The sequence below is a fragment of the Drosophila yakuba genome, chromosome 2R (genome assembly GCF_016746365.2).
Source record: "Drosophila yakuba strain Tai18E2 chromosome 2R, Prin_Dyak_Tai18E2_2.1, whole genome shotgun sequence".
NCBI classification, from domain to species: Eukaryota; Metazoa; Arthropoda; class Insecta; order Diptera; family Drosophilidae; genus Drosophila; species Drosophila yakuba.
Genome location: NC_052528.2, coordinates 6200460 through 6224794, shown reverse-complemented (window position 1 = coordinate 6224794; position 24335 = coordinate 6200460). Strand labels below are relative to the sequence as shown.

The 24335-nt window shown below is 41.2% G+C and overlaps 4 protein-coding genes across 9 annotated transcripts; 1 reads left to right on the top strand and 3 right to left on the bottom strand.

Moving 5' to 3' along the window:
• Window positions 1-1460: 1460 nt before the first annotated feature.
• On the top strand, window positions 1461-17265 carry LOC6529461 (myosin heavy chain). 5 transcript variants are annotated; one of them, XM_039373144.1, is made up of 6 exons: window positions 1503-1517; window positions 1615-1839; window positions 1903-2112; window positions 2249-2538; window positions 9108-9388; window positions 9449-9522. In XM_039373144.1, exons 2-5 carry the CDS (start codon window positions 1627-1629, stop codon window positions 9385-9387), a joined length of 993 nt encoding a protein of 330 aa, XP_039229078.1. In that variant the 5' UTR covers window positions 1503-1517; window positions 1615-1626; the 3' UTR covers window position 9388; window positions 9449-9522. The 5 variants fall into 5 exon arrangements, with proteins under 5 accessions (XP_015052166.2, XP_039229079.1, XP_015052165.1 ...); XM_015196680.2 differs by lacking the exons at window positions 9108-9388; window positions 9449-9522 and adding exons at window positions 16884-16939; window positions 17000-17265 and having other exon boundaries at window positions 1461-1839; XM_002090427.4 differs by lacking the exon at window positions 9449-9522 and adding an exon at window positions 12306-12578 and having other exon boundaries at window positions 1468-1839.
• On the bottom strand, window positions 2707-4323 carry LOC6529463 (phenoloxidase-activating factor 2). The gene is made up of 2 exons (XM_002090429.4): window positions 4125-4323; window positions 2707-4064 (listed from the first exon to the last, which is right to left on the bottom strand). The coding sequence occupies exons 1-2, from the start codon at window positions 4293-4295 to the stop codon at window positions 2757-2759; spliced, it is 1479 nt and encodes a 492-aa protein (XP_002090465.2). The 5' UTR covers window positions 4296-4323; the 3' UTR covers window positions 2707-2756.
• Window positions 5468-7107, bottom strand: LOC6529462 (phenoloxidase-activating factor 2). Of its 2 annotated transcripts, none has more exons than XM_015196874.3 (3): window positions 6882-7107; window positions 6565-6828; window positions 5468-6471 (listed from the first exon to the last, which is right to left on the bottom strand). In XM_015196874.3, the coding sequence occupies exons 1-3, from the start codon at window positions 7032-7034 to the stop codon at window positions 5524-5526; spliced, it is 1365 nt and encodes a 454-aa protein (XP_015052360.1). In that variant the 5' UTR covers window positions 7035-7107; the 3' UTR covers window positions 5468-5523. The 2 variants fall into 2 exon arrangements, with proteins under 2 accessions (XP_015052360.1, XP_002090464.2); XM_002090428.4 differs by having other exon boundaries at window positions 6888-7105.
• On the bottom strand, window positions 11502-24091 carry LOC6529460 (protein bicaudal D). The gene is made up of 8 exons (XM_002090426.4): window positions 22998-24091; window positions 14789-15154; window positions 14589-14726; window positions 13655-14505; window positions 13363-13580; window positions 13054-13308; window positions 12809-12983; window positions 11502-12497 (listed from the first exon to the last, which is right to left on the bottom strand). The coding sequence occupies exons 1-8, from the start codon at window positions 23229-23231 to the stop codon at window positions 12380-12382; spliced, it is 2355 nt and encodes a 784-aa protein (XP_002090462.3). The 5' UTR covers window positions 23232-24091; the 3' UTR covers window positions 11502-12379.
• Window positions 24092-24335: the final 244 nt, after the last annotated feature.

Below are 24335 nucleotides of genomic sequence, written 5' to 3'. Positions count from 1 at the left end.
AAATATTATCAGTAAGAAATATGCGTACGTTTATAATATGGCAGATATTAATTTGTATGGTATTTTTTTTTTTTTTTGTGTATTAAAAAAAACGAACTGAAACGTATTACGGTAAACACAAATGTCTTGAATTATGAGCTTTTAACACTTAAAATTTTTTTTTTAATTGGACACAAAACCTACATTCTTAAATAATTTAGCCCAATTCTACCTCTACCTACAAAAAAAAGGACATTCCGGCATTATCGTAAATCGTTATCAAAAGCCACTCGGGCACGAAGGTCATGCAGCCTGGTAAACATACATAAGTAAATAAGAATTATGTCAAATGTTAATATTGAAATTCCACATCAATTGCCATTGCCACCCGTTGAATTGGTGTGGGAATCGCGGGACTAAGTCAACTCGCAATGTCTTGATGGCACGAACGTAGAACAACAACCCGGTTAATGGAGTCCAGACATCGATCAAACAATGGTAAAAAAGCTCCCACACTCTCAAAGCCAGCAACCAATTGCAGCGGGTTTTCCATGAAAATCACGCGATATTCGTCCAGTCCCGCGAGGTAATTTTTAATGGATCCTGCCCCCTTATAAGCTGACACGTGCTATGGCAGTCATTTTCATGTGCATGTGTACCCTGTGTATATGTACGGCATTATTGATTTTTCCGGTTGTCGGACTTTCGCCTTAAACTCTTTGAACTTCCTGTGGCACGTGTCCTTGAAAGAGGTAGGGCAACTAACCCGACAATGTTGTCGGTACTCCATTCAGTGTGAAGGCGACAGTGAAGTTGGTATTTACCCCCATAGCTATGAACATAGTACATGCAGAGTAACTTTAACTTGCTAGAACTGTGCTACGATTCGTCTGCATGTAAGCCCATTCACTTACGGCTAACCACGCCTCTGCCCCAAGGACCTTGCACAGGTTGTGGCGGCCAGCTCGTCCGGTATTTCAGTCAATGATTTGCATAAGCAAATCGACGACTTAAAAAGACCATGACCGAATCACAGAACGTGGTAAATAATAATTTAAAACAATATTCAAAAACAATAAGTATGTATATGTCGAATCAAAAATGTATTGATAACGACACAGTTGTAGGTCATCTGTGCAAATACTTCATTTAAATACTCTTGACTAATCTAACTTATCTGCCTCGATTCATAAGTTATTGAACTCATAATTCCTATTTTTTAAATCCATTAATATTTTTACTTAAATAATAAAAGTAACAAGCTTTCCAAGTATTTAGTTTAATAAATAAATAAAATAATGTAGTAGGGGGTATTTTCATTTCGACAAAGTATGCCAACCAGAAAGTCCTTGAGAACCATTCGAGTGTGCGTGCAAATCGTCAGTTAACCCCTGATGTCCTTGTCCGATTCCTCGTATTTGTTGCGAAAAAACGAAGACAAGCAAAAGATTTAACTTTTGTAAACTGAGGTAGCGTTGTTTAAAACGTCATGATATTTACAGTCTTTTTCTAAATTGCCAAAATATCCAGTAGGGAATGTAAGGCCAATCTTTGTATATTTTATAATTTGCTATAGCAAACGCAAACGCTATACAAGAAAATTTAAGTTTTTTTTTAACACTTTTTAACACTCAGTTGTGTAAGTTAATGGATAGGCAGGGTGTTTACAGTAGCTCTTGGCCAATAGCGGAAGCCTCAGAGGATCAGCAACAGTTGATGGTATCCACACCGCAACTGTGCACCCACAGGAAAACGGTTGCCAGCCTGAAGGTATTCACCATAGTAATGTTGCACTCGTGGCGCCAACGGCGAAAGGAGGTTCGTGAACTCCAAGATATGGTGCAACGCCTTCAGGATAACGTTAGTATTGACGGTTTTATCAATTTTGTATGCTAATTATAGAATAATTTTACCACTTTTCAGTCTATGAAGACCAAAAATCAACTGCACGTATATGGCACTTTGGTGCGAGTGGAGGAAAAGAGGAACAGGGAACTTCAAATCAAGTTGAAGCAATCAACGATGAGCATTGACCAAGTAAGGTCCTCCTGCGAATCTCTCGTGAACTCCGTCCGTGACCTTACAACGGAGAAAATTCGATTACAAACCGATTTGGACCAGCGCTCACAGAAGGTAAGTTGGATTAATCCATAACACAACAAGGAAGTATTCCTTTATTTTGTGGGGTACTTATTTTAGGAAAATTCTTTCACTATTCCACTACAATTTAATAATGATAAAATTCATATAAATATTCCTTTATTTACAGTACGATGACCTGGAGAAGATGTCTAACAACACAAAACGACTGCTCTCTACCGCCTACATGGAACAATCCTACCTGCAAAAGCAACTGATCTCGGAGCAGCGTATCAGGCGGAAACTGCAGGAGGAAAAGGAGCAGCTCATCCAGGAAGTGGTGCTGGCGGAGAGCAGAGAAGCCAAGTACCGCCAGGTAAGGGACTGGTACCAGCATCAACTGGATGAAAAGAAGGAGTGCATTCATATCATGAGAAGGAGAATGGCTTTGCTGGAGGAGAAACTTCGTGACATCAAAGAGTAAGATAAATAGTGCTTATTACGATAACGTTGTTCTAAAAATTTATGTCTTATCGAAACATCCACTATTTCTGCCTAGTTGTATGTATATTCAACTAACAATGAAGTAAATTAGTTCATTTGTCTTGCTTATTAGGCCACTGAGGTTTGACAAATACAATTTGTTCATCAGCTTTAGATTGCTTTTATTATTTATTAAATCAATTAGTCCTCTATGACTATGCACTCCTATAATTAAAAGGCAGTGTCTTCTCTTTAATCCAATAAAAGAACTTGGACACCTCAGTATATGTTGCCGGAATGTTGCCCTGGGCGCAACCAATGCCAAAGTTTACTATACCAGCCTGCTCGTAGATACCGGAGTTTTCCTCTCCGGTTTCACAGAACAGGGCCGATCCTCCATCCCCGGTGCAGGAATCGCGGCCGATCTCTCCTCCGGCGCAAATGATGTTTTCCGGGAGCCGATAGTTTACGCCCAACCTGGTTTTCCTCAATTGTTTTTCGCAGTTGGCACGGTTTACTATGGGCACCTCAACTGCCTTCAGAACGCTCGAATATGTTTGATCCTCGAATTTTATTTTTCCCCAACCGGCCACCGTGCAACGCCGTCCTTCAAACGATTTACTTGGTGAAGGTAAACAAATAGTTCTAATGTGGTCACTTAGTTTGAAGGGCGATTTTAGGAAGAGAAGCGCCAAGTTGTTGGCACCTGTTGAGAAAATAAATCCTTCATGGATCACTGTCCTTACCACTTCGCGCTGCTCAGACACAAATGACTCTTGATCGGAATTCAAGTCCCAGTCGCCGGCCCTGGCCAAAAGGCTGTTTTTGACTGCCACCAACCTGTGAGCTACTGTTAGAACGATATCTGGTGTAATCAGGGATCCGCCAGCCAAGTACTGTCCTTTGTGGAAAAGAGCAACAGCCCAGGGATACTGTGCTGGTCGTGCTTGGTCCAAGGTAACTTCTTCTGTAATTTGCAAGCCATTTGGGTTGCTCATGCCGCAATCTGTAGACAATGACTGTAGATTTCCAACGTTGGTTGTAGGATACCCTCCGTAGTGGTTGTTTCCTAGTCCTTGTGACGCAACTGGAAGATTTGTGTCGGTTACTGGTGTTTGTTCACCTGGGAAAAGGTTGTTTGGCGTGTAAGCACTGGAGCGATTTTCCACTTCCGTAAAGGGTTTAACATTGGCTGTTGAATATCCACCGTAGTGTTGGATTCCTAGTCCTTGTGACGCAATCGGAAGATTTGTGCTGGTTACTGGTGTTTGTCCTCCTTGGATAAAGTGGTTTGCTGTGTTATCATTGGGTCGATTTTCTGCTTGCTTCCAGCGTTTATCATTTATTAAAACCTGTTCTCCTTGGTTAAATGAGATTCTCGTGTTAATATTTGGTCGTTTCTCGGCGGGTCCGCGTGAAGTCGATGGTTGTTTATGATTAATATTTGTTACTGCCTCATTATCTTTGGGGCCATTTGGTTTAATTGAAATCGGACTACCAGGCTTTTGCACTTCATAAAAATTCTGCAGATAGTCAACGGTTGTTTACAATTAATCTTAAAGAAAAACATTTTATTAGCTTACCTCTCGCAAAACTGCACAACAAACTTGATTAGATCCGCAATTACTTGAGCGGTAATCAAAAATTGGTTCCTCATACAAACAAAGGTTTTCAGAAACGCAGAAATGCCTACAGGCATTGCCCATAAGGAGGCTTGCTAAGAGTAGAGTTCCGATTGCCCAGCAATGCCCCATGTTTGCGACAGATGGAGTGAATGGCAAGCCGTGGGTTTCATTATATTTATATGCTGATTGCTAAAGCTTATCAGCCGTCAAAGATGTATTCGTATTATGTGGTTTTTTCCAAAGAAACGAGAGAGAACTGTAAGTCAAGTCCCTCGACTTTCAGATTCCCGTTTCCTAACGAGGGAGAACATTTTTAAATATCTATTAAAATACGCAAGAAGTGTATAAAATAAAAATATTTAAAATTGTGACCGTCTTTGGCGGTTTGTGAACGTTAGAGGGGTCATATCAATGGAAATTGGCAAGCCAAACAAATAATATTAAAAAGTATCAAAACATATCTGGAGTGACAATTTTCACATGTCCCATATGTAAAATCTGGAACTTGTATAGTTCCCGAGATCCCACCGTTGATACGGACTGACGTACGCACATGACCAAATTGATTCCGCTGGTGATTCTTATAAGGTTTATATTCCCATGTTCTTTATAGGATCTAATAAGCTTCCTTCTAGCTGTAACATTCTTTTCAACTTATCTAGTATACCCTTTTACTCTGCGTTTAACGGGTATAAAACATAATACAATTGCATTATATCAAACGAGCTTTTGTTTTTTACAATAAGGGGAAAATACAAATATATAAAAAGAAATAATAATCTAAAATATATACTCATGTATATAAATAATTTTGAGCTTAGGGTGCATTCCTTATCGCTGAGTAAAATGCCCATTTCTTTTTTGGTTTTTATTTCGGGATTCGGGAGAGGCGTATCGAGGTGTTAATGTGGACTTATTATTTATATATTTATATTATATTATATATATAAATATTTATATTATATTTATTTATTATTTATTTTAATTTTTTTCTGTAAATACTTGAAGGTTTATAAAAACATCGAGCGATATGGTCGAGTGCCGCGACTAAGATAAGGGGTATAATTTAATGTTTATACCAGTTACTCGTTGAGGTAAAAGTGTATATTAGATTCGTTGAAAAGTAAGCGTTTGCGAATATATAAAGTATAAGTATATACTCTTGGAGTCAAACTGGCCATGCCCGCCTGTCCTTATGAACGTCGAGATCTCAGAACTACAAAAGCTAGAATGTTGATATTAGGCAGACTTTGACCCATGTTGCCACGCCCACAAACCTCCCAAAACTTCCAGACCCACACTTTTGGAAAATGTTCAGATATTTTTGTATATTTATACATAAACTGGTCTTATAGCCTTAGCCAACGAATATCAGCCTTTGATCAATCCAACTTTTGAACGTTGCCACATTTGTATAGGTTCCCGGGATGTCGTTTATTCCACACTCCATGCCCCAGACTACGATCCCAACCTGTACATAGGCATGTGGAGTATCTCCTCCGAGGGGGCAGAACAATGCAGAACCTCCACTGCCAAAGCAGATATCCCGGTCCCGTTCACCTCCAGCGCAAATCAGGCTCTGAGCAAGATGAAAGTTTCTGCCCATTTTGGTTTTTTTAAACTGATCCTCGCATGTCGCCCTGTCCACAATGGGTAACTCAACTTGCCTCATGATTCCCGCAAAGTTTCGTTGCTGGGAGCTCTCCTTTTCCCAACCGACTGCCGTGCAGCGACGTCCCTCGAACGACGTTTGCGGGTTTGGCAGCGAAATAACTCCAATGTGGTCCTTTAATTCGAACGACGTTTTTACGAAAATAAGCGCCAAGTCATTGGCACCTGTCTCATAAACGAATCCTTCATGTCTTAAAAACCTCTCCACATTACGCTCCTCATGTTGAAAGGGTTCATTTGTGGAGTTCATGTCAAACTCGCCGGCCCTAACAACAGTTTCATTAGCGACTATGTTCAGCGTGATGTGAGCTGCTGTTAGGACCACTTTTGGGTGAATAAGGGATCCGCCCGCCCAGTAAACTCCTTTGTAAATGATGGCTACCACCCAGGGATATTGACCAGGCTTTGGCTGCTTATCGTCTCCATCATCATTTGTTTTAGGCTCGAAGTCTTTTGGGGTCAATGCTTCTATTGAAACATTGTTTTGGGGGAATGCTTTGGGTGGCCAATACGTAGTGGGTATGCCATCTTCTATGGAAGTATTGTTTTGGGGAGCAGTTGGGACCAATACTGTGGGCGGAATATTAGCTTTGAAGGGAATATTGCTCGGTGCCTCCTCTTCCGAGAATGATGACTGAAAAAAGGTAAAAATGTAATTAGGATTCTGCGAACAATCAAATATTAAGTGGAAATCTGCGCACAGGGCGTCTTATCAAAATATATTAACCTCTATGAGAACTTCACAACAGACTTGATTGTATTGGCACACATTTACATTTTTCCGGATTAGGCACTGGTCCATGGGAACACAGATTTCTGTGGGAACATTGTTCCCAGATGGGGCCACTGCAGCAATAGGTATGTCAGCTTTCGGGGGGATATTGTTTTGCTGAGCAAAATATGCTTTGGGTGGCCAATACATAATGGGTACTCGCTCCTCTTCAGACCAAGAATCCGGTTGTCCATGCGTTCCTACTGGGCTATGAATCATCTGCGAATTATCAAATATTAAGACTAGATCTGCGCACAACAAAATATATGCACCCCTACGGTAACGTCACAATAGACTTCATTGTTTTTGCACACTGTTATTTTTTTCAGGATTAAACACCCTTCCATGGGAACACAATGGTTGCAAGCTTCGTTTAAAAGAACGCAGACTAAAAGAATGGCTGCTGTAGCAACGATCGATCCCATGCTTGCTCGGGATAATTAAATAGACTGAGACGCACAGGAGGCTTTTCAATGGTTTTGTACACCTTATATAGGAAGTCTTATCAAAAAAAAAATTGATAATAAGTAAAATTGAATTTGTTGATAATTCCGAAAAGGTTTTAACATAGCTCGATCTGGGTTTTTTTTTTAAACGCTTGGAATACGAGAATCCTATAGTCATGTTCCCCGACTATCTGATACCCGTTAGTCAGCTGGTGATAGTGCGAAGGAGAAATTTAAACTTTGACAGTTTTTGGCGGTTTATGGACATTAGAGTGGGCTGCGGCAAAAAGTTATTTGGCAAATCGATAGAAATATACAAGTATATTGGTTAACAATTGCATTGTATCCTTATCATATTGGGTAATTGGATAAATGATTTTTGTGCTTATTATGTACATTTGTCTTATTTTTAGAATTTATGGTATAATTCTGTTTTTTTGAGAAAAAGTTAGATTTTTTGTATGTTATCTGGGTCAGGCTTGTTTTTTGTATGATGGATGGGCACGTGTGAAATATATGGCTTATTGAAATATCAATTTGGCAAAACGGACATTTTGGTATAGAATTTGGGCTTATGTAGTGTTGGTGAGTTATTATACCCATTACTCGTAGAGTAAAAGGGTATACCAGATTCGTTAAAAAGTATGTAACAGCCAGAAGGAAGCGTTTCCGACGATCAATAGCCAAATCGATCTGGCTGGTCCGGCTGTCCGTCCGTCTGTCCGTATGAACGTCGAGATCTCAAGAACTATAAAAGCTAGAAATTCGAGATTAAGCATGCAGACTCCAGAGACATAAACGCAGCGCAAGTTTGTTAACCCATGTTGCCACGCGCACTCTAACGCCCACAAACCTCCTAAAACTGGCACGCCCATTCTTTTGAGAAATGTTTTGAAATTTTTTATTAGTCTAGTATATTTCTATCGATTTGCCAAAAAACTTTTAGCCACGCCTGCTCTACCGGCCACAAACTGCCAAATACTGTTAGTGTTTCAATTTTTGGGGTATCAGATAGTCGGAACACGACAATAGCACTCTCTCTCTTGTTTTAATTTAGGTAGCGTATTGTTTTTGTCCTAATCTGTTTGGGTAATAGGTAATTGAGTCTGTTGCTGATAAGGAGTCGAAACAGATAATGAATTTGGTTTTGTGGGTTTTCGTAAGTTCAATTGCTTCTAGGATAGCGATTGTTTCTAAGGTGAATATAGGGGCAGTATCCCGTATTTCAAAATGCTTGTTTCCGTTGGGATGGCGAATGTTATTGTGGAGTTAATTTTTGAACCGGGTTTTTGGGGGTTCGTACAGATTTCGGTATGATTCTGATGATGTTTTTTGTTTTTATGGGTTCGGAGTGATGTGTCTATTAGATTGGGTAAATCGTTTTTATGGAGCTTTTCTAGTTTGTTGGGTAAATTAAGTTCTAAACTAATCTAGATAGTCTGGTCTATTATTGGTAGTGCGGGCGTGGCAGTTTCGGTTTAAAAGTGTCTGTCTCTAAAATCTACATACCAGCTTAATCTTAACTTTCTAGCTTCTATACTTTCTGAAATCGAGGCGTTTGTACGGATATTTGGCCAGATCGACTCGACTAGTGATCGGCTATTTATATGGTTGAAAACGCTTCCTTCTGCCGGCTACATACTTTTTAACGAATCTTGTATACCCTTTTACTGTACGAGTAACGGGTATAAACATATATTTTACGAATATGATTTTTAAAAAGATATACTCACGTCTTGTTGTCTAAAAGGGTGTACTAGATTCATGGTAAAGTGTGTAAAAGGACTCATGTATCCGATCCTATTAAGTATATATGTCGGCTATAATACCTTAAAAGTTAAGACCCATAATAATATTTACCCGAAATCCCCATAAGAAGCCGATTTACTGCATTAAGTTTTACTAAATCATAATTAAAACGATTCATTACTAACAGAGTAAATTTTTTGTGAGCAACATATATACAGACATAGATACAATTTAGGAAACATTATTTTCAAACAAAACTTGAATTTTATGGTTTACATATTCTTATTCACTTTCGTACTTAAGTCGAACTGGAGAATTGGATCAAATGCGTGAGAGTGCTCAACAAATGTCAAACGAAATCACGGAGTTGCGCCAGGAGATCAACCAATCTCGCACCAGCTTCTTCAGCGTCCTCGGGGATTCCAGTAGTCGTCAAAGTCTCAAACGTCTCCAAGGCCATATGATTAGCTCTTTTCAAAGAAACGAAACGTGGACCAAACTTCGACGATGTACCTTCAACGTGATGTATTTGATCTGTTTGTATCTGCTGCCCGGAATGCCCGTCAATCATCATAAAAAATAAAGCAAGTTGACTTTTGTATAAAAATATTTTAGACACTTACCAAATGAATGGAATCCCCCAGGAATCATTTTGGAGAAGGGTTGCGCGACCACTGCTTTGGTTACGCTGGATTCATTTGAGTTGCAATTGTTCTAATTATTTATAGTTATTTTTAGAACTCAATCGGCAAAATTGTTCAAGGCATTGTAACAGGCAGAAGGAAGCGTTTCCGACCATATAAAGTATATATATTCTTGATCAGGATCAATAGCCGAGTCGATCTGGCAATGTCCGTCTGTCCGTCCGTCCGTCTGTCTGTCCGTATGAACGTCGAGATCTCAGGAACTACAAAAGCTAGAAAGTTGAGATTAAGTATACAGACTCCAGGGACATAGACGCAGCGCAAGTTTGTCGAATCATGCTGCCACGCCCACTCTAACGCCCACAAACCGCCCAAAACTGCGACGCCCACACTTTTGATAAATGTTTTAATATTTTTCATTTTTGTATTGGTCTTGAAAATTTCTATCGATTTGCAAAAAAACGTTTTGCCACGCCCACTCTAACGCCCACAAACCGCCCAAAGCTGCCACGCCCACACTTTTGAAAAATGTTTTGATATTTTTTCATTTTTGTATTAGTCTTGTAAATTTCTATCTATTTGCCAAAAAACTTTTGGCCACGCCCACTCTAACGCCACAAACCGCCAAAAACTGTCCTTCGCACTTACACTAGCTGAGTAGCTGTAAATTTTTTTTGATTTGCCAAAAAGCATTTTGCCCCGCCCACTCTAACGCCCGTAAGCCGAAAAAAAAGGAATCAGATTGTAAAAATAATATTGAAAAAAATCTAAACTCATATTTGCTAGTTTGTTTATTTTCACATATTTTGCAATGAGTATTTTGTATAATTTATATTTATTTCTGGTCTATCCCTTGCACACTCGGTTGCACTTTTCATATGTCCACAGTTACCACATGCAAAGTTAGTGCAGTTTGCCGGCATTTTATCATAAAACTTACATTAAATATCTTTCAAATCTTAAATTCAATTGTTTTACTATTACAATCTTTCTTAATCTTTCTTTCGTGAAATAGAAAACTATTTGCTTTGCTGCCACTTCGTTTCTGGCTATCAATAATCTCTAATTGAAGTACTCTAGTCTCGAGTTTATTTTATGATTTATGTAGTACGCATATTGGCTATCAATACTTTGGCTTGTTGGATCGATGTATGAGTTGAATGTGATCTCGGACTTTTGGTTGGACACGAAACTTAAAGTGAGTTGTTTCATTCGTTCGTTATTGGTTCAGTGAGTTGCGTAAATAGACTTTGTATTTTTTATTTGTTCGCAAAAAGGGACGGTTAAAATTACAATAAAATCATTTGAAATATGTAATTTGTTTTTTTCGCTTGTTTATCATTCGAAATATCTACTGACTTCAATCTGTATATAAATATATTTACAATTAATTAGAGGCCTTCTCCTCACTGTTCTGGCACGTTGCATAATTTGTAGGCAACTCCAAAGAGTTAATATGTGAATGCGTGAATGGACGTTGTGTGTATCAGTATGTGTGTCTTTGTGTTTATTTAAATATAAATTCAATTTAATGGCTCGGTAATTTACACAATATACGATCTTGTATATATAAATTTCATGTAGAATATCGATCTTTTCCGATTGACAACGAATACATCGTGAACCCAAATAGAAGCAACCAGGTTTGTAGGTCTTAGGCTTTTTTGGGGTGGATTAATTTAAAAACACTACAGAAAGTGCTCTGACTGATATCTCTACCTTTTATGTTCAATTAGCTACTATAATAATATTCTTTAAACTTTAACGCTATTCTTGCTATTCTTATGTTGGTTAAGCTGCTGGTAATCATCATAGTTATTTATTTCTGAAATAAACATATAATTATTTATGCCATGTTTGACTTAAGCAAAAATAAAGGTTATGAATTTTAAAGTAAGATACAAAAACCTCCGTCCATTACGTTATTATGAACAGGAGAACATCCTCCTGTTTACTTTTAGGCATTGATTTATAATATTTCTTTTTAAACAACGCTTGAACAATAATTTGGGGAATCCGCCCTAAAATATAAAAATAAAATGAAACTAAAGTGTTTACATTCTTAATTTAGTTGTGTTGCAATTTATTAATTGTATTAAATAATAATGCACAAATCATAAGTTTTGTATGCACTTAATATAACTAAATAAAACACAAAAACTTCGTTTTTCTCAATTGCAAATTATAATTAATTTCCTACAATTTTTCATTTCATGGCGACCAAATGCCGCTCAATAAATACAAAAATCTTCATCATCATTCAGAATCGTCTTTGAGACGTAGCCTGGTGCTACTCTAGGTTCAATGGCTGCAAGCATTTCGAGCAAAAACTGATCTCTCGATTTTTACGTACACCTTTGTTGGCCACTTAACTTCAACTGGACCTTGGAAAAATACTTTAGGTTATCGGGCTGGCCAATTAATGCATCTTTCAGTTGTTAATATCAATACCTTATGTATCATTTTAGTTTGTCAATTTATTCGCTTGCGCACAGCGTTGTTAACAAAAATCAAAAAATCATCGCGAAAGTTAACCAAACTTAGATCAAACCAATCAGACGTCTTCATGACCAGCACGCCATTGGTGTATAGAAAAATACAATGCGTTACGTTATTATTTAATCTTCCTTAACGTTTTCATTTTTTAATTAAATTAATTGGACGTTTAAGTAACTAACCGTTAATAACCGTTTGTTTCTCCCTTGCCTAACACAAAACTTTCGTCTAACTAAACTTTCAATAAATACAAGTACAATACAAACATAGTTATAGTAGTTGGATAGAGCTGGGATATAGCTTCGTTCTCGAATACGTTTGCAATATATCATGTGATTTTGGGAATCTCTCTATTCCGCAGGAACTCCAACGATTTTACAACTTAAGCAAAGTATAAACCAAAGCCAGAAGTTTACGCTGCACGCTGATCTTATGTTAGAATGGGTTGGCGTTACTGCTTGCTGGATTCCTGCTCGAAGGCCTCGTGCTGAAGGAGGACTTGCCGCTCGTGCCACGCTGGGCGGGCATCGGCCGACGGACATGACGCATTTCGCTGTTGGGAGTGAATATAGAATATTTGTTAGTTGTTAATTGGAAACATACATTTAAGCTATTAAGCTGAATCAAATTAAAATAACGGTTTATCATGAGGTTAGGCGGATTCCAGCAGCAGGTTAGCAGGCGGGCGTGCATGCAACAAAATTTCTGCCACTTGCAGGGGCTTACCAATTGCTGGGTTCTTAAGGAAGTTTCAGGGGGAAAACAGGGATATTGGGAGCCCTTATCAAGAAAAGAATGAATGTGTTTTTGCTTGTGACTGCGAGTGGTGATGCAGCTGACATTTAACGACCCAAGTGCACCCACCGGTCCATTTCCATCTCCTCGAGTCGCTGAGTGAGTGCTAGCTTCTGCTGGACAGCCAAGCGCAACAGCTGGTTTAGAGTCTTTTTCTCCTCCTCTGCTGCTTCCAACTGGCGGTTGAGATCATCCACCTGGGTCACATACTCCTCGCATCGAGCGGCGAACATGGCACGCAGGCCTAAACAATTGTGAATCATAATAAGCATATATGAATCATGTCGCATAAAAACTATCTTTCAGATACTTACTTGAGAAAGTGGCTGCATCCTCCTTAAGAAGCCTGAGCTCATTACGTAACTTGGACATGGTGTCGCTGACAATGGTCTTCTCGGTCTCGTACTTCGACTTGAGATTGGTTAGGGCCACCTCAGCGGTTTGCTTGTTTGACTTGAGCACGTTGCGCAGAGTTCCAATCTGTTCGCGCTTCACGGACAGCAGGCTCTTCAACTTGACTATCTGCTCCTGCAGTTCTTCCATCTCCTCTGTGTTGACCTTCTCCAGAGCTGGAATATATTTAATTTAATGGAAATTTCAATGGCTTTAAGGCAACCACATACCATCGCCACCCTCAGAGCGGATTTTGTGTTTATTCAAATCAATGGTATGCTCAACAGCCGTCTTAAGATACTTGATCTGATCGCTGACTGTATCCACATACTTCTTAATTTCCACGGAATCCGCCAAGCCTTGAAGATCCTCGACGATTTGGGGCTTGGCAATAAAGACATCCGATTTGAATTGCGACTGGATGGCAGTCAAGGAATCGTTCTCGAAACTAAAATGGTAAAAAAAAGGAGTTCAACAATAAGTCGCAATGAAAATTGATACGTTTGATACAATTTATATTACCTCATGTCATCGGTCTTATGATCGAGCAGAACGCGCGTTGGTGTTTCTCCGTTGACTGTGCAAACTAGGTGATACAACTGCGCCAAATCGTCGCTTAACGCCACCAAAGTACTGCGAGCTGAGCCCAGACTTTGGCCAGCGTTTTGAGAGATGTGCGTAAGAGTTTGAACATCGCTCTGCAGGTCCAGTGACTTTTGCTCCGTGGCAAGAAGCTTGTTCTTAAGGTTGGTCACCTCGTTGCGCAGCGTTGTGGTGGCGTCCGTGTAGTTAAGTCCCTTCTGAAGTTCGGCAATATCAGTCTTAAGGCCGTCGATCTCCTTGGCGGAAAGCGTAAACCAGTTGGCATACTGCGAGATTAAAGCTCGCAGCTGCTGCTCTAGTTCATCCTTCTTCTGGTCACCTTCCTTGCCCTGCTCCTTTACATCGATTTGCTTCTTTAGCTGAACTAGAGCATCGACATGGGCTGCAAGAAGGGCCAGTCGAGACATAAAGTTCTGCAGCTCGTTTTGTGATTTGTCAAGACTCGTCTGAGCTTCCCTTAAATTGGCCGTCAGATGAGTCTTCTCACTCTCCATGCTTTCCAACTGCTTCTCCAGTTTCTTAAGTTCGTTCAGATGAATCTCCGAGAACAGATCGCATTTGGTGCCATCGGGAGATTTCAGTTCGGTGCTTAGATCAGCCTCCAGACGCTTTAGAGCTAGATTTTCCTCCTCACCGTCCGAGTTGTTGCTGGCGTTGTCTTCCATGTTGCTGCGTATGCTGTAGGCGAGGTTGCTGATGTGGTACATAGACTCACGGTTCAAGTGACCATCCAGTTCCTTCTTCAATGCATATTTCGCCTCCCGTTCACCCTATTAGATAGCCAAATAGAGTTAAATATTTTGAAGAATTGGTAAAATGTTAACAAGAGTTCTTGGAAGGAGCAAATATTTACCTGCAAGGCCTCTAGAGCTTCCTCCATTTGCTTCTCGGCAATCTTCTTAAGATTGGCGAGCTCGTCGACCTGTTGATTCAAAAGCTCAACTTCTTCGGTGAGACGACGGATCTCGTGTTTGGCACCTTCAAACTCCACCTAAGAAATTGAAACAAATTGTCAATTGAAATTTCTAACAATTTCTTTTATTTTGTCTGTACCTGTGAGCTGCGCAGGCTGGAGACCTGCTTTTGCAGCGATATGTTCTCCTCCTCCAGCTCCGAGTATTCGCTGAGCATTCGCGTCTCCCGAAACTTAAGGTCCTTCAGCTCGGACTTGAGGCGTAGACGATCCGCCTCGCTGTCGCTCTTGTCCCGGCCAAAATCCGAGTTCTCCTGCAGCATCCTATCGCGCTCATTTCGAACCCTTTCCAACTCATGGCGCAGTTGTTTAAGCTCGTTCTCCAGATCAAAGATTTGGAGGTTGAGCGATGTCTCTCTAGCTGCGGACTCGTTCAGCAGAGCGTCCTCCTGCTCGATGCCCGTCTTGTTGGTCACTTTTTGTGAGGTTTGAAACTTGGTCAGCGCCTGGAAAAATCACAAATAGAGGAAAGGGGTCTATGTGAGTAACTGTGCGGAAAGCAAAGTAATCATAAAAGTTTCCTGCCTGCCCACCGAATACCAGCGATTTTATTACAGTCATTTGCATGTCCCACAGCACAAGGGTGGAAATTTGGGGGCGTTGGCCACTGGGGAAGCGCTTCAGTCTGCCCGCATTTTACATTTCACTACGCTGTGTTATTATATTCCCTATCTGAGTTGAGAAGATACCCCAACAAATAGTACACAAGGTACTATAAATACATTTTCCTATCAATTATGGAATGAAATAATTTTGTTTTGGTTGCGGCATTGGAATGTTTGCAAGGCCAACGTTCACTATTTATCCTTCGTTCAGATATCCCAGTAGTCCAGATGCGCCACTGGGAATAGGAGGATGCGTTAGCCCGCAATTATTGGATTTTGTTAATTGCGACTGTCTCGCTGTTGGTCGTGTTATAACCGCCCAAGAGCACATAAAGGTTAACGGCGACCAGGGACACACCCAGGATTAAAAGCCAGCCGAGGTAAACACGAATACAGAATGTTTATGGGGCCGGACCAAGCCCTTAACTGGGCGCTGGAGACCCTGTCCATATGGACAGTCGGGCGTAGTGAAGTGGTTTGTGGAGGTACATAATCCTGCGGCGGCTTTAATTGAAATCTCAACCCCTAACGACGCCACTCGTACGGATTTTATTTTGAATGGCGTCCATTTGGAGTACGTGCTTCGCAAGTTCCACCATCATCAGCATCATCATCATCGTCATTAAAATTGTGCCCAAACGAAGGTCTCAAGTGGCACGAGTGGAATGACCACGATTCACGGATTTGGCCAAACGGAAACTGCATCAAGTCCTGGGAAAAACTTTCCTTTGGTGTAACTCTCTTAAATGCCGTGTAATTAGCAGGCGGCAAACAAATGAGTCTCAGTTTCCACGTCGCATCCTTAACCCCTTCATGAGCTACGGAGCTCCCAGACCCATCTCTCCTTCCCCTCCTTCATTACCCACCATAACCCCTTCCCTTCTTTCGGTTCTATCTTTTTCTAGCCATATAATTATAGTTGTGCGACGTCAGTCGCCGTTCTTGTTTTTGCAATCTCAATTTGACAATCACACGCCCACAAAGCAAACCCAAAAAACCCCGCATTCAACCCACTTTGAGCCAAGTGCATTTCGTTAATTAGTGTAATCCGAAGGGGAGGAAGAGTGTGGCCACTGGGAAGCAGAGAAGCGGAGAAGCGGATGGGCTGTACTACCAGAGAAAGCAAACAAAAGGCCAAGGCGGTTCCAAAGCCTCGGATGGAATTTCAGCTGCCTAAAGCTGTCACACATTCATGAAACTAAATTGCAAGGCGCCTCTTCTGTTAGAAAGAGACGGGCAAAAAGGGCTAGAGGGAGACGGGAAGAGGCAGTGTGAGATAATAATGGAACAAAGGCTCTACACTAGAGGCGGCGTATCTCAGATCTCTTATCTGAACTATTCAGTTATAATCCGACTTAAATTAACTCGAGTTTGTTTATAGGTTGAGTGATTGACAAAGTGGTAAAACAAAGAATCTTAGGAATACGAAATAATTTCGTAATAAAACAAACATTTTACTTTATTTCCTATACTTTTATATTCATTATCTCCAATGTGCCCTGTTCGCTGGTGCTTTCAAAAATATTGCTAACGATTAAATTGATATAAGCGTCTGCCTAATTTCTTACAGTGCCCTAGTTTCTTCAGTGACGCCATCTATCGGACACAAGCCACAAACAAATGACGGCATAAACTTTATGCAAATTAGAAAAGATTTTTAATTAACTTGCGTAAATATTAACACAGTTCACAGAGGCCAGACAAGAGCAGAGCAACCGCACGCCACTTGGCATAGGCCAGACACCGGGCCTGCTCCTCCTGCCCTCCACTTAGCCAACCCCCTTCCTGAGCACCCTGCCCCACCTTGCATCTGGTGGACAGCTGCACAGTGGTTGTGGTTTCGATTAGAGTAAAGGAGGACTATCCGCCTAAGTAGCCTATGTACACGCAGACCAAATACTGTATACTTCGGGCTGTTAAAAAATCAGCGATATAAAAAAAAAAAAAAAATATTTTTTGGAAATTTCAAAACATGCATTTAAAATATGCGTTTCTACAGTTTTCATAAAAACCACTTTGCCTTTACCAACAATTAACACGGATAAGTTTTCCCTGTGCATGTGCAGATATGGATGGACTCCCCGCAGCAGAAAAAGCAGCTGTTGCCATCAGTTCTCCGGATGACTGCAATCGAACTCCTCCTGGTCGGGAGCACTAAAAATAAAGCAGATTGCCCACATTATGGCGCCGATGAGCTGAATTTTGGTGCGCAATGTGTGTGTTGTGAGGTAGAGCACTTAGGTGGCAGAACCACAGTACAAACAACAACAGCATCAACGACGTCGAGGGGCGAGACTATAACAATTTCCTCCTGGTCACAAATGTGGGTGGTTTGGGCTGGATTCTCCCCAATGCTGATAAAGTATGCCATGAATGACTGAACAGATTGCGCCGAGCGAGGGCGAGGGCGATGCCACGCCCATTTCGTTAAATGGCAGCTTCACTCTCATGGAACGCAGGCGAATTTAAATGCGAAACAGCCTGCAAATGCAGTAATAACCGCGTGCACAGAGGAAAAAACATAACTAATAATTAGATAGCTTTGCTAAATAAAACCAAGAATATGGTTCCTCCTCCTTAAAACAAAATAAATGAAATGAGTTCATCGTGACAGTAGATTTGCAAAGGAAAAATAATTTTAACAAGTAAAAACCTTAGCTCAATGACTTCCACTTTTAAAATTGTCCCATTTTTTCGCAGTGCACCCCTTTTGGAGGCTGTGCTCAATTTTAAGCACAACGCACATGCAAACAACAAGAGCCAAAAAAAGAATAGGAAATGGAAAATGTGAGAACGGCGCATTTGTGGCCATCATGTCAATGCACGAGCTTGACACTCGGTCTGAATTTCAAATGTCGCCTAAATCGACAAAAGAAACGGCGGCCGAAAAAACGACGAAAAATGCAAGCGGGAAAATGGGAAAACCTGTATGCGTGCAAATGCTGATGCTGCGGAAATTTTGTAGCCTCCCAACCGCCACAATGGGACTGAAATTAAGCTCTTAACGAAATGGGAATGCCCGAATATTGTGGTTGAAAAACAAAGAAAGCTGAAAAGAATACCTTTTGAATTTCGCACTAACAGGATGCAAAGAAAATCTTGTTAAATGCAACCGCACTCGCGAGTGTGCTAACAATGAAACTGGATTTTTAAACGACGTTTAATGCCGCACGGCCCAGATATTTTTTAAAAAGTTTATCATGTTAAAAATGTGCTGTAGAAATTGATAGATATGTACATATGTATGTATATCCATGTGTCATATTCTTTTGTACCGTTTTCCTGTTTGTATATTCCCCCCAAAAAAAAGAAAGCAAAGAAACTTAATATTTAAACAGAGAAATATCATTAAGTAAATGATAAATGATGATGCACGTAACAAGATAGACCTGGAGGAATACTTTGAGATTCTTAACATTGATTAAAAATAAGCAGCACTCAGAGGTAACCGGCAGAAATATTCCACACAAAAGTACACTGGCTGTGTAATAATGCGCTGCAAACATCATCAGGAAATGCGAAATGGACGCAGCGGGCCATGGGAAATCCTTTAAGGAGGAACGAAGAACTATAAAAAGGAATAATAACCATTTGTCCCGCTGCGAGTATCTGTGCCTGGGCTGCATCATATACAGTGCAAATATAAAGTACGTATGTATATGCAGGGCAAATAACTCAAGCTCAACTCATTTAAGAGCCAATAGTCAGCGCAGCGCTTTCCAGGACGTGTTGATGGCGGCGGTTCATCCTTTTGCGAGCTCATTGCATCTGGCAGTGCTCCAATTCCCCAGTTTTCCCTTGCATCCGTCCCCAGATTTTCGCTCATCATCATCATCATGGTGGTCGACGTCGTCGTCATCAGAAAAGTACAAGTCTGTGTGTGCATTTACATTTTCATTGCTGGCAATTCATTGGGGAAAATAGGAGGAGGAGCCATTGCGGAAAAGCGGGCGAGATGGCCTCAGTTGGCGGGAAATACAACACTTTTTTCCTACTCATTTCCCAGCAGTCAGGCCAGACAGCGACGGAAACATGTTTTGTCAGTGCTCAAGCGGCGCATTTAACCCTTGCCAGCCCGAGTGCCGGTCCTCTTAACCCATCCACGGCCCCGGCAGCCATTGTGGCTGTTGCAGTTGCTCCTCTCCGGGAGTTGCCGCTCCTCCGACTGCCAGTTTGATTGCCATAGAATTGCAATTTGCGCCAAAAGAACAGAGCATCAGTGTCAAATCATTATACATTTTTTCTGCTCATTCCCACTCCGTTTCCTCTCAGCTCTGAGCTCTGGCTTTGATGTTGGTGGTGCTATTCTTAATTGTTATTGTCTAGCTTGGATTTGGAAAGGATAAGCATTTGGCAGGACTCAAAGGACGGTAAATTAAGGAAGCATTTGGCAAAGTGTTGGAGGGCTTTGATAACTGCTTTGATTATCGTGAAGCAAAAACCGTTTGAAAATCTGCTGTTTGCTTCTGTTTTCAACATTTTGAACGGCAAGATTAGCACTCGTATTAAATTTATAAAAATCTTCAGAAATGAAATTAAATTTTTAAAGAGTTTTCAGAAAACTTTTATAAATTTCCCCCCTAACCACGGTCCACGGGGATCTCTGCCGCAAACAAAAACCTGAACAAATAATGTCATTAATTATTAAATTTGTGTTAAAAACTTTTTGGGGCGGAAAGTAGCAAAGTCAGGCAGCCGCAGAATGCCAAACTACGCTGCACTCTGGAATGTGACCACCGGACGACGGGATGTCCTTGGCGGTGGCGCGATGTGAGCCATGATGTATGGCCACCACCCGCACCCAAACCCAAACCCACTCAAATGTGGCACAAGCAGGACATCGCCCATATACGGGGCGTGCATGTGTTATTTTCACTGCGTTCGTCGTTCGTTTTATGGCCCTTGTTTTGGAGCCTTTTAATTGCCGCAGTTACAATCGCCCGAACAACAACGTGTTTTTCCGCCCCATCCACATCCACATCCGCATCCGCATTGCATTGTGGCACTAACTCTCTGATTCAGCTAACTGAATAAATTGCCAAATGCGGCTGACAGTTTCAACCGCCCGACGTCCCGAAAACTGGGTAAATATTTGTATTGCGGTCCTGCAGTTGCAGTTGCCAATTTGCAGTCACAGTAAAGGCACGAGAATTAGCACTTTCTTTATTGGACTTATCCGCCGATTAAATTAATTACATTTTTCCAGTTAAACAAGCTGATCAAGGATTCCCAATACAAATATATAATATTATTTAATATTATAAGAACATATTAAATTTAAGAATAATGATAAATTATAGAAGCTGGCATCTACACCTGAAAACTCGACTTTTAAAATGTATCCCATTTGCTTTACAATCAATCTCAAAAGTACATTTAAGATACCATATTAACTACCTAGCAAGCCTTTTTGGAATTAGCCCTCTAGCCTGACTTAGGAATAATCGAAATTCTATTGCATTAAAACGCAGTCGATGGGAAAATTTTTCGTGCCTGGGGTCTTTGGAAAATACCCTGTTAATTTCAGTAAGCTAATTTCCAACCGAAGATGGAAACTGCCCTTCTTCGCTGCCGTCCGTCCCCACTGATTTATGTCACTTCATGCTGGGGTCGCCCACGGCAGATATCTTGATTGCAAGTGGAAATATGTCCCCCGTCTCCACAAAGCCTGCCCACCCCACCCCACCACACCACACCCCTTCTTACACTGTTTGTGGGGACACAAAATGCCCGCAGTGACGTGCTAGTCGCCGTTGCGGAAATTTTTTGTAATTTTTAAGCATCTATTAAAATGGTTGTGTGTGCGGGTAGTGGGTGAGTGGGTTCTTTTGGCCTCGCACTCTTTTTCTGTTCTCGTAAAAGTTCAGTTGAGTTCAAATCCAACAAGCTGGAAACTATCAAGCCTCGTACAAGTGCACCGCCACCTGTCCAACAATTAATTGGCAGGCTTTTTGTTCCGAGCGCATAGAAATGCATGAATATACGTATTACGCACATATGTCCATTTATAAAAGGTAAAAAGGTGTTGCCGGCTAGATTGTGTGTGTGTTTGTGTGTGCAGGTGTTAACGCCCTCGTTGGATTTTAATTTCATCTAACTTTCAGCCCATTGGGTTATGGAACTTTAACTGCACTGCTAGCTACTGGGGGATACCAAAGGATATGCACTTAATGTATTATTGTATTAACATACCCAAAGAAAATAAATATATAAAATGTGATACGTTTACATACCCTATCTGATATTTTTGAATTTTTTTTATTAGTATTGTAACTTTCTCTTGATTTGGCACGCCCATTTTAACGCCCACAAACCGCCAAAAACTGTCAGTTTTGAAATTTCTCCCTCGCACTGCCATTAGCTGAGTAACGGGTAACAAATAGTCGGAGAACTCGACTACAGAGTTCTCTCTTGTTTTTATTTGCGTAATACAATAAATATGCGTGTACTTGTTCCGATCTTTGTTTAAGCAATTGTATTTACTGTATGCTTTGATTAAAAAGAATTCAACCCCTTGTTTTTTTTATCCTCCAACGAAATCGGCTCACACCAATGTTTTCTTTGGTAACAAGCAAAACAAAGCAACAAGAAGATTGGGACAACAGTCGGAAAAGCTAAAGCACGAAATGATAGACGGCAGAATGATTATGGACTGCTTTTTGATTTTTACCGAGGAAAGGACACAACTTTCCCCTTCCGTTTGGCAATGCAGTTCGGAGCCCAGAAATCCACGTCCTGTGGAAATTCCAGAGGAAATGCCAGGCGAAGGCGAGGACTAATTGGAAAGGAAGGGTGGTAAAAAAACGATGCGATGGGAGAGCAGGCGGAAATGAGGCGCATGTGGCACTAAATAAAGGTGCAAAATGAAATGCCAAGAGTAGATTGGCCGTGTTGCAATCGGCCAACGAAAAGCTGAGGGGGCCCAAAGCTTTGGGCCCAAACAATGTTTTGTTTATACGACCGACAAATTGAGCGAGATCAGTGTAGGCAAGAGAAAGATAATGAAAAACATCATTATGATTAAATAATTCTAGCTGGTAAATGCATATTAAATGAAATATATATACTTTATGAATGGGAAACGCTCCCTTCTAGCTGTTTCATAATCTAATCTATTTAGTTGTGTTTAAAGTTGTTACATTTCTTCATTTTTTGGTCAGCAAAACACACGACATCGCAGGCGGCTGAACATTTTGAAATCTGGTTTGTACCTTAAAGCACGGACTTGAATAGTTCGTTCAATCTCAAGACTGAGTCACCGCCCTAAGGGGGTTCCACTGTATGTGTGGGTATACAAACAGCACGTGACCATATGGCCAGTTTCCGACTACACGATCAGAGAGCGGATCCCAATTACTTCTGCTAGACCAGACAACGGACTGCACAGAGCGACAGAGTCGCTGGAAGAGAGTCAAACTGGCCAACAGGTGAGCGAGTTAGTTTGCCAGCAAGACAAATTGATGGCCGTTGTGGAAAGGTTTGCTCTGTCTATGTAGGTGTGCGCCCGAAGGTGTGTAAGTACGAGTGTGGGCTAGTTGGGCGATAAGAGCCGACTGCTTGGAAACAGATTAAAAAACCTGCAACAGTGAAGCGAATTGGGGGGCACTACAAGCCATCGAGGCATTGAATTAAAGGTCTAGAAATGGCGAGTTTGTGGCCTCTACCATCCCTGCAGCAAACTCACCTCCTGTGTGATGTCAAGCTCGTGGCGCGTGTTGTCGTAGAGCGTCTCCAGTTCCTCACACTTCTGCTGCAGGGCGGACTTCTCCTCCAGCAGGGACAGTCCGTACTGGGCGGACTGGGCGCTGGCGGAGGACACCTGGTCGAGTTCGCGCGTGAGGCGCTCCACCTCCATTTGCAGGTCCTGCACGGATTGCCCCGGCAATGGGCCGTTGTCCGCGTTGCTGGAGCTGGACATGGTGATGATGGATGGATGGTATCCTTAGTGGCCGGGGAAGGGTGGTGGTGTTGGTGGTGGACGGTACAGCTGCCCGTGGGCGTGGCAGGTGATTCTCCTCGTTGTTGCTGATATTGCTTCTATCCTGGGCGGAATCTTGTTTATACAATTTTATGTTTTGGAGGGAAATCGATAAAAGTCGATTTGTTTATGCCGCACTTTTTTGTTGTATTTCAGTGCTTTTTTGTTAATTTTTTTATCGAAACCCCGCACTCACACAACTCCACTCGCGGTGTGCTTTTTGCGTGTGTGTGCGTGCGTTTCACCTTTTCTCTTTTCCGTGTGAATGCGAATGTGTGTGCGTGTGTGGAATGAAATCTGTGTGGGTTTTCTCCTCTCTTCTCCTCTCACCGTGCTAAATTAATAAATTAAACAGCGCTTAATGGCCAATTAACCGTGCGCTTTTAACGGCAAATAATTCTGCACTATATATGTTCGTCACACACACACACCAGCGCACTGCCACACGCACACATTGGCGCTTATAAAACAGTTGGCACCAGAAACTGAAACGCAGCGCAGGAAGTTGTTTCAATTAACTCGAAAAGAAACAGCCGAAATGACATCACACAATTTCCCCTTTCCTTTCGTTCGCTAGCGAAGTGGGAGTTTTTCCCATTTTCCCTGCGCTTTCCCCGTTCGCTGCTCTTTACGTATTCTCGTTATCCGTTGCACAATTGCGGCGTAGACGGCTGCGGTATATTAGACTTAATCGTCCGGTCATCAATGGAGGCGAAATTTTCAAGCAAGTGCAAAAACAAAATTTTGTCCGCAATCACGTCGATTCTTGGCAATGTTTGTGACGGAATTTCAGTGCGACCGCAGGCGAAACTTTCGATAACGACAGGTTTGGGGAAAAGCGTTAAAAATTCCTTTAGTTCGGACTCCAACCTCGTGTGAAACAAAATAAGTGTTTCCACTATTTTTAAGGAGGGATTTCTTTTATAGCTTGCAAGAAGAATTTTAACAATTTTTTATACAATTTTTTATACCGTTTGTGTCTAAATCTTAATTCGAAGCATATTTTGCAAACTGGGAGACCACCATCAGAATGATATACGATAT